The sequence below is a fragment of the Nilaparvata lugens genome, chromosome X (assembly GCF_014356525.2).
Source record: "Nilaparvata lugens isolate BPH chromosome X, ASM1435652v1, whole genome shotgun sequence".
Lineage (NCBI taxonomy): Eukaryota > Metazoa > Arthropoda > Insecta > Hemiptera > Delphacidae > Nilaparvata > Nilaparvata lugens.
This window is the reverse complement of record NC_052518.1, coordinates 3,601,477-3,617,953: the sequence shown is the minus strand read 5'-3', so window position 1 is coordinate 3,617,953 and position 16,477 is coordinate 3,601,477. Positions and strand designations below refer to the sequence as shown.

The 16,477-nt window shown below is 35.6% G+C and overlaps 1 protein-coding gene across 1 annotated transcript in view; it reads left to right on the top strand.

Moving 5' to 3' along the window:
- LOC111055638 (acetyl-CoA carboxylase) overlaps nt 1-16,477 on the top strand; it is a 155,191-nt gene that overhangs the window by 96,976 nt on the left and 41,738 nt on the right. The window contains 7 exon segments of the mRNA XM_039441418.1: nt 3,302-3,471; nt 5,459-5,547; nt 7,748-7,897; nt 9,420-9,749; nt 13,244-13,329; nt 13,331-13,729; nt 16,129-16,309. Coding sequence (XP_039297352.1) covers nt 3,302-3,471; nt 5,459-5,547; nt 7,748-7,897; nt 9,420-9,749; nt 13,244-13,329; nt 13,331-13,729; nt 16,129-16,309 — 1,405 coding nt within the window.

Sequence of the window (16,477 nt, the reverse complement as noted above, 5' to 3'; positions counted from 1 at the left end):
CTTCGCTCCCCTCCACTGGCAATGTTCCAAAGTGGTATGTTTGTGTATGTTACGGAGATGTGTTCATCACAAGAACCTGAAGCGAAATGACACGGCGCATCCAATTGTGCGCAGGATGTCCGTCTGTGACTATGCTACAAACTGTGGAGGGAGAATTGGGTTTCTCCTCTTCATGTTAAAAGTAATTTATCTCGCACATTAGGTAAAGAAAGTATTGCTTTCCAAAAAAAATTAAGGTACTCTAATTTCAAGTTTTATATACGTTTCAAGGTCCCCTGAGTCCAAAAACATTATTTTCGGGTGTTGGTCTGTGTGTGTGTGTGTGTGTGGTGTGTGTGTGTGTGTGTGTGTGTGTGTGTGTGTGTCTGTGTGTATGTTTGTATGTCTGTGAACACGATAACTCCATTCCTAATTAACCGATTGACTTGAAATTTTAAACTTAAGGTCCTTTTACCATGAGGATCCGACAATAAGAAATTCAATAAAATTCAATTCAATATGGCGGAAAAAATGGCGGATAATTACTAAAAAACCATGTTTTTCACGGTTTTCTCGAAAACGGCTCTAACGATTTTCTTCGAATGTATACCATAGATAGCTATTTATAAGCCCTATCAACCTACATGAGTCTCATTTCTGGGAAAATTGCAGGAGCTCCGTAATATTCTTGAGAAAAATGGCGGATAATCACTAAAAAAATCATGTTTTTCACGGTTTTCTCGAAAACGGCTGTAACGATTTTCTTCAAACTTATACCATGTAAGCCCTATCGACTGACATAAGTCTCATTTCTGGGAAAATTGCAGGAGCTCCGTAATATTCTTGAGAAAAATGACGGATAATTACTAAAAAACCATGTTTTTCACGATTTTCTCAAAAATGGCTTGTCCGATTATTTTCAAATGCATACTCTGTATAGTTATTTATCAGCTCTATTAACTGGCATGAGTCTCCTTTCTGGGAAACTAATGGGGGGTCCACCCCATCCTTGAGAAATGGACTTTGTAACCTCCTTCTCGTGCATGAGGTAGGTAGGTAGAGCAGTTCATAGAAAGAACACCTAGTCGAGATATTTCATCTGTAGATCAGCTGTTTTGACGACTTTTAAAAAGTATCATCGAATTTCACAATTTACACAAGGGAAAAAGTACTCTGAAAAAAATTATATATACACATAAACAGTAGTCTGATCGTAGTTTCAAATATGTTGCTGCCAATCGTCTTTATGTTATTCCCCTAAATTATTGTCCTTTAAGAATGGGGCTTACAGTTCAATGAGCAAGGAAAGTTGTGTGAACCACACCAGATTTTTTCTGTATAACTTCCTGTTATTTATTTAGCGTATGGAAGATACACAACACATATAAAGCTCATGAGTCTCAAATGCCTACATATACGCTGTATATTTCCAATCTCTTGAGATGTTGTGTGGTTTTTGGTCAGGAGAGCATAAGTTTGTCTGACCGCCATTATTTGCTAAAGTAAGGTCCACGTTACAATGACAGTGTTTGATTAGCAATGGTATCGCTATCCTTGTCTATCATTCAACAATGCGGATAGTGCTATTTCTTTCTTGCTCTTTTCTGTTCCCAGATCGTCTTTTAGCAATGTATAATTAACAAAATAATATAACTCTATTATGAAATAAATTATTGAGAAATATAATTTCTTGTTTAATAAAATATAATTGATTATTTAAAACGAGAATGAACAGTTAATATGACATCAATAAACCTTTATCAGCTACCGTCTATAGAAGGTATTGACAAGATAGAGGATCGGCAACGGTTTTCTCCTATCTTTCTCCACTACCATTATAACATGGACCTCACTACAGTCCATTTAGCTTTAACCAATGTGCACCATGGAGGCAAACTAGCGTTACACATATTTGAGTTATAAAAACTGATTGCTGGAACAATTTTGATGTTAAAAAAGGTTAAATATCTTCCTGTATTTTTTCGGTCTTGTGTTGATGAAAGGATATTATTTTATATCCTTTTCAGAGTCGACAATTATTTGTTGAAACACCGCCGATTTATGTGATTATAATTACTGTATTATTATATCATAGATAAATATTCGAATTGCATTCAATCTTCTTTCTGATTAATGATTTTCATACTTTGTAAAATTCGTTGAATAATTAGCTCAACTGTCATTTATTTCAACTAGTGTTTAAGCCAGAATATATTGAATATTTCATGATTAAAGAATTCTAATCAATTTTGTTTGTACATTGATAGGTTGGTTCTTTTATTTATAAAAATATTTTGTATAATTCTGTAAATTTTCTCTCTGTAATTTTTCTGGACATTGACTGGTTGGTTCTGTTATTTATAAATATTTTTCTGTAACTAAATCTGAGGATGGTAATACAAATATCGACAAGATTCGTGGTTTTTCACCTACCTAACTAACCTCCTCCCCGCATACGGATCTGTCATAAAAGCGGGGACCCTATTCATATTTCATTTCTTTTATGTAAATTTTCTTGTATTTTATATGAATAAATAATTTGATTTGATTTGATAACCGAGAAAACGTGACCGGATGACTTGAGATTCCAGGAATATTGTAATAACGGGTGTTTCACGATGGACGTAACCCAAAGTCCTGATGTAGAACTAATGGGTTATTAACAGTTCATTCTTGTTTAGAAGAATCGATTATTTAATTCGTCAAAAAAATCAATGATAAATAATAAATGTTCATGATATTTAGTTAATCAATTATACTTCGGCATTGTTGGAAAATTATCTGCAACGTTGCGGTGGTAGAAAAAGATAGCGCTATCGGCGCTTTTGAAGAATACCAAGGCTCTGAATAAGCATTAGAGCCAAGAAATAGTAGAAGTGGTGTGGTTGAAATGGGAGTGATACGACAATTATGTTGTTGTTGTTGATAAAATTTTTTGAATCAGAATTGATATTGTGGAGTTTTTCCATTATTGAAAAAACTCAGTTTTATTTTTGTCACTTCCATATTTATTATTGTTGTTGTTGTTGATAGATGGATATAAAATAATCCCCTGGCTGACAAATAATTTTTGTATAGTAGCGCTCATCGAATTTCAATCTAGCTGTTTACCCTGTGGTCAAAATTTGCAGTAGCAGAAGTCTTCGAGGTGATTTACAGCACTTAATCTGGATTTTCGTTTTATAATAATTATTGTTGTTGATGATTGAAATTATTTCGAATGCACTTAGTTTCAGTGATGTACTTTCTGTGTAATCACACTATCAATCTAATGATGTATTCTAAAAGAATTCGTCTAAATATTTTAATTGCATTTTTGCAGTCATGCAGCATCTTTGCAGAAAAGAGCCGAGAGAGATAACTTCTTCCTAACCACTCAAGGCATTGTACAGCTTGTGCAGAGATACAGGAACGGAATTCGTGGACGCATGAAGTCTGCCGTTCATGAACTTCTCAAGCAGTACTACGAGGTTGAAAGCCAATTCCAACAAGGTAAGGGATGTTCGAGTTCAAGGTTTTTTACCATTGAACTTTATCTAAATTGTGCAGTTGGGAACAAGCGATATAAATAGATGTTATATAAACCCAGTTTCTTACCTAGAGTGCTAAAGTAGGAAATATAAATTTCTATTTGCTAGAAACATTTTCTAGGTTCAACCTTGTTTCAAGGTTGTGTGGTAGAGAGAACCTAAAATACCATCTTCGCCTAATAATGGATACAGATGGAATTAAATAGAGAATGCATTTATTCAAATGCTAATTTATATATAATTATTATTTAACGAAAATCCTAAATAAATGCTGTGAATCACCCCGAAGACTTCTTCTACTGCAGACATTGACAACAGGGTTAACAGCTAGATGGAAATTCGATGAGAACTACTATCCAAAAACCTACTATCCAAAAAACTACTATTTTTGGATAGTAGTTCTCATCGAATTTCCATCTAGCTGTTAACCCGGTTGTCAATGTCTGCAGTAGCAATGTCTGCAGAAGTCTTCGGGGGTGATTCACAGCTTTTATTTAGGATTCTCGTTAAATAATAATTATAATAATGGATACTTGAATTTTCATTTTCAAAAGCGCATTATCAATTTTACATATCCACATAAGTTGAGTCAATATATGTACTATCACAATGCAAGTAGAATAAAAGCCTTCATTTAAGTCATTCAGTCTTTATAATATAATTACTGAATGATTTAAATGATGGCTTTTATTCTTTTATAATATATTGTGGTAGCGATGCTTTTTTAATTAGCATCTTATTCAGTTAGAAGTTGAAAATCATGAACAAGACTTGAATAATAATTATAACATGAACTTTAAACTCCACTTTCAAAAAGACGTTTCATATCACTAGACAGCTCGTCGACAAAACAACCGGAATCCAAACCACCAGATATCCCGGGCTGGCCTACATCATTATTGTATTAGAACAGTCAAATTTATTTGGCGTTTAAAATCGTTGTTATGGCGGTTTTCTCGTTTTCTCAAAATTCTCGAGGACAACAGGACAAAAATGTCGAAATTAGGTTCAAATTTTACACTATGAACAGAAATGTTGTGGAGTTCCTCCACTGGTTTTGCTGGCATTGTCAGATTGAAAACGAGTTAGTTTTAGTTTAAGAGTCTATGTGTTGATTTGTATTCTCCATTTCAATGTGAAATAAAAGAGATAATATCAGCTCCACATAATTTATTTGAGCCAAACTTGAGTTTCAACGCACTTCATGCATCATTATCAGTGGGTTTTTTCAGACACTCTATGATTTAGATTTATGATTCAGAGGCCCGGGTTCAAATCCCGGCCCGGGCAAGATATTTATCTCGGGCCACTCCCGTGTTTCGGATGGACACGTTAAGCCGTCGGTCCCCGGCTGCCTAAAAAGCAGTCGTTAGGTCATGTCAGAGGCCCTGAAATTGATCAGTTGCGACCTGAAAACTCTGACACCAGACCTGAGCCAGCCAGGTCACTCGATATTATTATTATTATTATTATTCAGACACTCTGATGATGACCAGAGTCTAACCAAGAAATATGATGATAATGATGAATTGAAACTTTAATTTTGGCTCAAATAAGTTATGTGGAACTGACAACTATTTTTCTCATTTCACTTTAATTCTTAACATTAAGTTTAGCTGGAGATTTGTAAGAGTGTGTTCCAATTCTGTTCTTATATGTTAAATATCACTACAAATCATACTATTCTGTAATGTTACTTTTTAAATATTAAATTTATCATTATCAAATTATATTGAATATTGTTACCCAACTGCGAGTCTCATTAGTGTAATGCTACTTTTTAAATATTAGATTTATCATTATCAAATTATATTGAATATTGTTACCCAACTGCGAATCCCATTAGATTTATGTTGTAGATCAATTCAAATGTACTTATTACTATACTGTTGCCACCACTTGAAGAATAAATGTTTTATGGATTAAATGTTATTTTTTCTGGATTTCAGGACATTATGACAAATGTGTATCATCCCTCCGTGAAAAGTACAAGGATGACATGGCTAGCGTTACTGCTTCAATCTTCTCACACGGACAGGTCAGTTTCAATTTCTCATTAGATATTTAATATAAATAGTAGAATGTGTTTTAGGCTAGTTTCACACTCATTCGGTTCGTTTCGTTTTCGGCAGATTCCGATAAGTGTGAAACGATGATTCAGTTTGAATTCGGTACCGAATAGCAACCGCATAGCACCGAACGCCCCCTCGACACGAATAGGTTTCATCATATTCGAATTCGTTGCTAGGGAAGTCTTTTACACACGCTTGCCTTTTTTGTTTTTATTTTAACCTGATATCGTGATTATGTTTCAAAATTTTTTCAAGTTAAAATCATATGGTCAATTCATTTCTGTTATTGAATGAAAAAGACTAAGAAATTGTCAAGAAAACGCTGATTCATTTCTGTTAGTTCATAGGAACATTTTTTTCTCAATGAATAGTTTTCTAAAAAAATATGAAAGATATAAATTAAAACTCAGGGAGAATTTTTATCATTTTTATTTTTCCACGAATATTACATGATTTCATCAATGGAGAGAAGAGATGAAGTTTATATACCATGTGTCAAAACAAGGAACAAATTTTCAATTTAAAAAAAATAATCTCTGAGCATCCAAAATTAACATGATCAAAAAGAAAGTATTTAAATAATTCACAATGTTTAATTAAATTAAAAATTTTGTTGTTCAAGAAATAACATCTTACAATTTAACACCAGCTGTTATATTTAAATATACCTGCATGAACTGTGAAAATCCAAACACAGCTGTGTTTGAGAAGAAAATACCTAATTAGAACCGTATGAATTAAAACCTGACATGTATGAAAGCCTCATTCGTTTTCGGTAATGAACCGAAAACGAACCGAACCGAATGAAACCGAATGCGTGTGAAGCTAGCCTTACAGTACACCCTATAACCAATAAGCATCCTCAATGTTTGGAGAACATCAACAAACTTTTGATAGGCACGTTTACTATCGGTCCCGGCTGATATAAATAACAGTAGTGAGGCCTATTGGCGGCTTAAATTACATACCCAGGAGAGGTGGAACTTTCGTCAGGGAATCACCAATAATTAAAGCCAACGAACATTTTTTATTAACTATCTTCGTGAAGGGCATGTACATTGTAGAATGTGATGTATATAATATACCTATACATATGTTCATTTGTATTCTTTTATTTTTTGACAAATAGTCCTTCTTGACGATTTCCTATACTCTTTTAAGAGTCTCCAGGAAGAAAATTTAATCAAATCAAATTGTTTTCTAGTAACTTTCAAGTGTTTGTGTTTTGTTTCAATGTGGGAATTAGTGGAGAATTGGAAAGTCGCACTTAACTTTTATTTGGACAATTTATTTTATGAAATTGGGATGAAAAGAAGTTTCGGATTGTAGTCTGTTTATTTGTCCTTAAGTTGATTTTAATGATAAATATATAAATAAATGTCAAGTATAGAAAACTTTATTTAACAAAGAATATGCAGTCATCTGACCACCGTATGGCCTGTCACCATTTCATACTGTTAAATTACATAACCAGTAGTGCAAAATTATAAATAAATGAAAATGACCACCGTATGGCCTGTCACCATTTCATACTGTTAAATACATAACCAGTAGTGCAAAATTATAAATAAATGAAAATGACCACCGTATGGCCTGTCACCATTTCATACTGTTAAATTACATAACCAGTAGTGCAAAATTATAAATAAATGAAAATGACCACCGTATGGCCTGTCACCATTTCATACTGTTAAATTACATAACCAGTAGTGCAAAATTATAAATAAATGAAAATGACCACCGTATGGCCTGTCACCATTTCATACTGTTAAATTACATAACCAGTAGTGCAAAATTATAAATAAATGAAAATGACCACCGTATGGCCTGTCACCATTTCATACTGTTAAATTACATAACCAGTAGTGCAAAATTATAAATAAATAAAAATTCTTGTGATCCGTGGTTAAGTGGCTGCTTGCGTAGTAGCCAGAGGTCCCGGGTTATGAACCCGGATATGAACAGAAGTTTTTAGCCAGGTGACTCCCGTGTTATGGGATGCACACGTTAAACTGTCGGTTCAGATTGATATATAACAGTCTTGCGACCAATATTGGCGGCTCAAATTATATACGCAGGTGAAACTTCCGTGTATAAAAGCTATACGAATATTGTCATTATTACAAATTCCGACAGTTTGATATTTTATATTGATTTTTTTTATAGGTTGCTAAGAAGAACATGCTGGTGACTATGCTGATCGACCACTTGTGGGCTAACGAGCCTGGGCTTACCGATGAACTGGCAGCTACATTGAACGAATTGACTTCTCTAAACCGAAGCGAACACTCTAGGGTTGCTCTCCGTGCAAGACAGGTAAATTATCGCACATCGATATGATTAAATTATTTTATCAGTACTGATTCCAGTTGAACCCTTTTGAAATATCTATTGTAGTATTAATTGCTGTTGAACATTGATGCAGAGTGCTACACATGTAGTTATACAGCTTTTTTTGGTCGTTAAAGTGGGGTTTACATTAGTCAAGTCAAATTCAATTTTTTGTTTCAAATTTTCATTGCAAGTTTTTGAAGTCAAGAAAAATTGAATTACGTTTTCAGAGCCAAAAGTTTATGATATATGAAGTTTTGTAATATTATGAAATAAAAACCAATCAATCTCAAAGTTTTATTCGTCATCGTATTATGTTTTTTTAGATTGACTGACAACTTTTGTATCTGATTTTCACATTTTTTATAGGTAATATTCAAGTAACCTTCAAGTACCACTCCCGTGTTTCGAATGTTCATGTTACAATGTCGGTCCCGGCTGCCTAAAAGCAGTCATTAAGTCATGCCAGAGGCCCTTAAATCAATCTGGTGTGACCTGAAGACTAAGTGGGAGAGAGAGCTCTTATTGCCTTAACTTCACCCACATCACGTATTATCATAGATAAACTATAGCGTAAGTAGATATCCCATGGTATAGGGCGTTCATGTCGCAACTTTTACTGTTATCTCGAACCGATTATTATCAATTATTACTGTTGGTTTTTACTGTCTTGTTGGGGTGAGAGTGTATAAACGGCACAGTATGAGAGACTACCAGCGTCACACAGCTTCACGGGAAAGAACTACGTGGACTATCGGCTTGAGATAACAGTCTAAGTTGCGACATAAATGACCTATACCATGGGATATCTACTCATGCTATTGTTTCTCTATGGTATTATGTTGTAAAGTGCAAATACAAATAAATTTACCTATCTATCTGGCCATCTATCTATCTATAATTTCGTCCAATCATCTTCTTCCAATCCACCAGGACATTCCGGATTTATATAGAAGGGAGCTGAAGTCCAGAAGGCCAGCGGTCAGGATGGCAGAGCAATTGAGAGATGAGAGGTTCTCTCTGAACAGAAGATGGAGAGAGGAGGTGCCCCCGGAATACCGGAGAGCTATTTCTCATGCACTAGGCCTCCTGGTTTTGAGCTCCCCCGGCGCATCTGGGTGACACTCAACAGAATTCGAACCCAGCATGGGAGATGCAATGCGTCATTTTTCAAATGGGGACTTGGAGACTCCCCAGTATGTGACTGTGGGGCGATGGAGCAGACAGTGCACCACATTATATTTGAGTGTGAGAGACGTGCCTACCTGGGCGAGGCTAACGACTTCACTGTAGCCAGTCTCCAGGCAATACAGTATATTTCATCCCTCGACGTGCACTTATTTTAAAAATTTGACAAAAAAAATTGTCATACGCTAAATAAATATATCTATCTATAATTTTTATATTGTTTTTGGACCTGTATCAATAATTGTGTCGCCATGACTGGTTGAACGACACATGTTTGAGTTTGATAAATAAATAATTGAATTGTTGGTTTGTTTGATAGGTTCTGATTGCTGCCCATCAACCAGCTTACGAGTTGCGTCACAACCAGATGGAGTCAATTTTCCTGTCTGCTGTGGACATGTATGGACACGATTTCCACCCAGAAAACCTGCAGAAACTGATCCAATCAGAGACTTCCATCTTCGATATTCTGCACGATTTCTTCTATCACACCAACCGGCATGTGTGCAATGCTGCCCTTGAGGTGTATGTGCGCAGAGTGTACATTTCTTACGATCTGACCTGCGTTCAGCACTGCGAGTTGTCCGGCGAAGTGCCAGTTGTTCACTTCCAGTTCCTTTTGCCTTCCTCTCATCCAAACAGACAGAAGGTAATATTATAGAGAAAACATTGCATAACAAGATATTCCATGGTATTGGGAGATTATGTTTTAAATTTCATATTGAATGAAAAAGACTAAGAAATTGTCAAAAAACCACTGATTTATTGATAATTAGAAAGACCGGTTTCGGTTATTACACCATTGTCAATCTCTGATTAAATTTATAAATATATAATTTATATATCTTCTGATAAGTTTATCAGAGATTGACAATGGTGTAATAACCGAAACCGGTCTTTCTAATTATCAATAAATCAGTGGTTTTTGACAATTTCTTAGTCTTTTTCATTCAATATGAATAATTACCACAATATCAACTTCTCAACTACACAAAAAGTGAAAATTTTAAATTTCAAGCTGATTTGTATTATCTTGAGCAAATGTTGCAAAAATACTCATGCTATAGGTATTTACGTATCTTTTCAAAGACACTCACTTCATTGTTAATTTGAATTCAGAAAAAGAGAAGAATAATCGAATAAAATCGTGTTTTCAAATAACAGAAAAACTATAAAAAGATATCCCATGGTATTGGGAGTTTATGCTTCAAATTTCAAGCTGATTTTTATCAACTCAAGCCAATTTCTGTCGACTATGATTATTGTTTTGTTGGAATGAGAGTGTACGAACGGCACAGTATGAGAAACTACCAGCGTCACATAGCTTCACCAAAAACAACTACTAGGACTATCGGCTAGAGTTAACAGTAGAATTTACATAGCTTTGCGAAAAAGACCTACTAGGACTATCGGCTTGAGTTAACAGTAGAATTTGCAACATAAACGCCCTATATCATGGGGTATCTTATTTTTCTATATTCTATCCATGGAAATATACAACTGTAGCTTAGTTGCATTTACTAGCATTAACATTAATAATAATAGGGAGATAGTTGAACTTTAGGAAGCCTTGTATTGAATGTGAAAAAGCACGATTGCCAAGAAAGTAGTTTAGTTGCTTTCTTGATTTCAAGCACTGTTATTAAATATTTAAAATATTGTCTTCCTATCATACAAACAGACATAAGTTAATATACAACTGTAGCTTTTTTTGCATTAATTAGCATTAACATTAGCAGTTATAAAGAACTGGTCGAACTTCAGGAAGCCTTTGATTAGATGTGAATAAACACAATTGGTAAGAAAGTAGTTTAGTTGCTTACTTGATTTCAAGCATGTCATGAAATATTTTAAATATTGTCTCTCTCTCATGAAAGAGGATGAGCGTATCTAACTTATTACATACACTATTCGATTGCCACCATATAATTACTTTGTCTTAGTTGCATTAGGGTGGTCACTAATGACAGGGCAAGTATGTTGCATGTCGTCATACATTGCCGTGTCATCACAGCGAAAGGCTTTGGACAAAAATTTTGGAGGTTAGGTTTTTGAATCTTTGATTTCTTGTTGTTCATTTTTTTCTTCTCTTCGCTGCTCTATTTGAGGCTAAATTATTTTTGTTGTCAAACAGCTGTTTTTGTTCGAAGCCTCTCATGCATGACGATCATGTGTGTTCAACATACAGAGTGGCGCATGATATAATTCTACATTTAGTTTTATCTTAGAAAGTTTATTGTGAAAGCAATACAGAAAAATTAGATATAACTTGTCTACTGTATACCTGGAGATTAGTTTGTGGCCATTACATGTTGAATGTGGCCATCTTCTTGTCTGATAACTGCTTCAACACGAACGCCTATGTTATTGACAGTGACTCGGCGACAAATATCCTCGGTTATCTTGTTACATGCCTCAATGATTAGCACTCGCAGATCCAGCAGTGTGTAACGATGTTTAGCGAAGATCTTCTCCTTCAGAAATCCCCAAAGCAAATAGTCGCACGGATTCTGTTTGGGTGCCAGTTATGCCCACACGCAAAACGATTCGGAAATCGGTTTGAAGTGACCGTTTGCGGACCACATTGGACATGTAATGACCAGAAAATAATCTCCAGGTATACGGTAGACAAGTTATATCATTTCTTTGTATTGCTTTCACAATAAACTTACTGTAACAAAACTTAATGTTGGATCATATCGTGCGCCATCCTGTACTTGGTCATTCATTAGTGACCACCCTTATAGGAAGTTATTAGTCCTTCCTCTTTAGGGTAACCTTCCACTGGAACCGTATTCAACCGATCCGTTCGGCCGTTGGATTCGACCTTAGACCAGTTATAGAATAGACACGACCCATTGTATATTAATACTGAAAGTCGATGAAGCCAACATCTACTGCGATATCACCATATCGTGACGTCAGCATCGGATAGAAAACAATGTAAACAAACTCTGCAGAAAATTTGTTGTTGGTTATCCATCTTGTTTCCACTATTATTATTACTATTAAATTTTATAAAACTTTAAAGTGAAAAGCACTCACATTCTTTGATGTGGCGACGTCCGTTTCGTGCTGGTATCGCACGTTCCTGTTTGGCTTGAAAATGTGCGATACCAGCACGAAACGGACGTCTGCAGAAAAGTTTTCTATCCTATGCTGACGTCACGATATGGTGATATGGCAGTAGATGTTGGCTTCAGAGGCTAGACTTCCCAGCGTGTCTATTCTATAACTGGTCTAAGGATTGGACGTATCTGCCGGCCGTTAATACGGCCGAATATGGTCGTCCATTGGAACCGTTTACGTCAGTCTAGTTCAGTAGGTTGCCAATTATTGAATTAACTACTATCATAGCCAACAAAGTTTTTCGTAAACAATGATTATATTGAGATTTTAAAAAGTGAATAAACAAATATTCACTAAAATAGTTATTCATTACAATAATCTTACCTTCAGATCCTATTTGTTCAGAAATCTTTGTCCACAGATTCCTTTGAAAATCACGATAATGATATCTTTTGACTCGCATATCCCACAATGGAACATGCTCTTGAACCAAATTTATCAACTTTTCATTGTCCATAGTTATAACTTTATAAAACAGAACAACTCCAAAAAACAAGACTGTGAAACAATTTTAGGTTAGGAACACTTTGTTGTCTCAGCTCGACTAGTTAGTTCGGCCGGATAGAGCCGGAAAATCCCATTCAATTCGGATCGAAATATGGGTTCACGGCCGTATGAACCCAATGCAATGGACGAGCATCTATTCCTTTCTTTGTTAGGGGATCGTTAGTTCGGACGAAATCGGTTCCAGTGGACGGCCCACCTTAGTCCACTCTATTTATTTATTTATAATTTTTACAAAGTAGCACTGATTGGGAGAGAAAAACTAAGGATTCTCCTTGTACTATTTCTCTCCCAAATTTAGATAACATTTTAAAAGTCCAAAATAGGGTTATGGTTTCACTTTTCTAAAATTTAGTCCATTTTCACTAAAAAACAATGGAAACTGAGAATTTTAAATTTTGACGGTTGAAAACAGAATAGAAACCAAAAATATCACACTCAAATCACCATTAATTTGGGTGATTATTCTACTGAATATATGAAATCTGATGGAATATATTTTTGTGACAGGTGAAAGACGACTTAGCAGCAGCGGCTGCAGCCGCAGCAGCAGCTGGAGCGGACGGAGACATAGTGGAGCCATCCTCCTCGGGGAGGCCCCATCATCCTCCACAGCTACCAGAGAACCGGCTGCATGGCGGCTTTCGAATCGTTCGCACAGTTCGAAACCTACGCCGACGAAATCCTCGACCTCCTGGAGGAATTCGCTTCACCCGCCACCGTTTCACCCAAGATCATCGAGGCAGTGGAGAGCGGCAGCGAGTCGCGCATGAGCACTTCCATCAACGTTTCCATCTCAATGGGAGACAGCCGTCCCGCCGGTCAGGATGAGAACACTAAGATCGAGCCCATTCATATTTTGTGCATCGCTGTCAAAGACAACGGCGACCTCGAGGATGCCAAGTTGAGCCGCATGTTTGGTGATTTCTGCGCCAAGAACCGCGAGGAACTGAAACAGCGGTCCATCAGAAGGATCACTTTCCTTGCTTTGAACAGGTTTGTTGATTCCCCAATTACAACTTACAACTATAGTCAACCGCTCGAAAATAGTCTGATAGAAATTGAAACAGATGAGTAAAATGTTGCCAAATAATATCCAATCAACGTTGTCCACAGCTGATCATAAATGAGAATAGTCAACCGCTCGAAAATAGTCCGATGGAAATTGAAACAGATGAGTAAAACGTTGCCAAATATTCAATCAACGTTGTCCACAGTTGATTAGCTCTAAAGAATATTTTCAAATGTCTTTAAATTTTTCAAATTTTAAGTGCAATTCTCCAAGTTTTATTTTCTTTGGTACATTCATTTTTCGCCAAAATACAAGATGTCTTAATAAGATTGTCTTAATAAGACAAAATGTAAATTATAATAAATCTTTCGCATAGCCAGCAAAGTCAGATTTGTGCGCTAGCTGTGAGTTCGTAGAACAGTAGAAAACAAAAGAATGAAAAAAAACAACAAGAAGACAAGATAAATGAAAATAAAAAGTAGCCTACTAATAGTAATTCTAATAAATAATACAATGATGAAGAAAAAATATGAAGTGATTTCTTGTCAACCAAAACCAAATAAAATACAATTACTCTTCTAAATGAAAATGAATAAAGAAAAATACAAGAAAATATGTAGAATAAATTAATTAAAAAGAATAACATAATACATCTTTCTATTTATTACATTTATTTTATTTCTTACGTCAACCTCAAAATTCTAAAATTCCTGGACCGAAAATTAAGTGGCGAATCAGTGATGTGTGACTTCATAACCTAATAATACTTTGGATAACATGAACTTTTTATCAAATTTTGGAGAGGAATGGTACAAGCTCAGCCTTGTTTTCCCCCATGGTCATGATTATATAATTATTATAGTTTTTTGTACAATAAATGAATAAAAAATAAATCAAATCAAATTTATTTCCCATTTAAATGCACCTAACGAATTGGCAACGTTTATGGGTGCGGGGAGATGAGAAGGTACACTGCTGTTCCAATTTCGAACTATTTTCGTGCGGTTGACTATAATTTATTTTTCATGTATTTATAAAAAAATGGAATTATATGAGCTTTCTTTCTATTATGTTTCTATTACGCTGAATGTACAGAGTGTTCGGAAAGTCACTGTGCGCTTGAATATGATAAAAATGGAATACTTGTTGCACAGTAACTTTCTTACATAAGAAGTACCATAAATAATGGCTTGAATTTCGTTCTCCGATAAGTACTGTGTTGCTTCATCAAGCTCTCAAACAAATGTGAGAAGTTCATTTACTTTGAACCTTGACAACTCAATATTTGGTAAATTTTCCCAAATATCTCATATGACAGGTTCAAGTGTATGACCACATGTGAAAGTGCACGCGAGGCCATGCATGACCACGCGTGCAGATGAGAAACAACATCTGGAAAGAGCCATAGAAACACTTTGTGACTTGCCTATAGCTGCTCATACTGAACGCCACCAGCAAGTGCACACGTTCAGTGTGGGTGTCGTCTCTAGGGCTCTTTCCAAATTTTGTTTCTCATCTGAACATGCATATTCTCGCGTGCACTTGCACATATGTGCATACAATGTGATCATACCGTTATTGCTTTTATTGGATTTTATCGCTGCAAAAATACTCATGCTGAAAGTATATATTTTTTTCAAATACTCTCACTCCATTGCTGATCTCAATTCAGCAAAAGAGAAGAATAATAGAATAAAATCACTTTTTCAAATAATAGAAACTTATCTTTAGAATTGATCTCACAGGTCCCAACTGTACGGTCTTCTGAATTGATCTCACAAGTCACAACTGTACGGTCTTTTGAATTGATTTCACAGGTCCCAACTATACGGTCTTTTGAATTGATCTCACAGGTCCCAACTATACGGTCTTTTGAATTGATCTCACAGGTTCCAAGTATACGGTCTTTTGAATTGATCTCACAAGTCACAACTGTACGGTCTTTTGAATTGATCTCACAGGTCCCAACTATACGGTCTTTTGAATTGATCTCACAGGTTCCAAGTATACGGTCTTTTGAATTGATCTCACAGGTCCCAACTATACGGTCTTTTGAATTGATCTCACAGGTTCCAAGTATACGGTCTTTTGAATTGATCTCACAAGTCACAACTGTACGGTCTTTTGAATTGATCTCACAGGTCCCAACTATACGGGTTTCATAGACGCGCTGAATTTTGTCAGCTCGTTAACACGATATCTATATAAAGTTAATAAAGTAATAGTGATTCTATAAGGCTGAACGGTGTCTCTCACGGGGAAAACTATGGGAGGCCATACATTCTGGAGACACGCCGAATAAATTCAGGACGTCTATTGCATGTGTATAGTTGAGGCCTTTAAGCTATAACAACCTTCTAACAGTGTGTTTTATCTACTACAGACGCCAGTTCCCGAAACTGTTCACCTTCCGCAATTGTGACAACTTCATGGAGGACAGGATTTACAGACATCTTGAGCCTGGCATGGCTTTCCAACTGGAGTTGAACCGTATGAAGACTTACGACCTGGAGGCTCTACCAACTGCCAACCGAAAAATGTACTTGTACTTGGGAAAAGCAAAGGTTAGTCATGAAACAAAATAAAAGGTTACTAGTGATTCTATTAAAATTTGATAATTTGATTTTCAAATTTAGTGTCCTAATAAATGTCAAGTTTATTATTAAATGTCACTTATTAAATAATTCCATCATAAAGGTGCGTACAGATATACGCGCCGCAAACATGAGCAA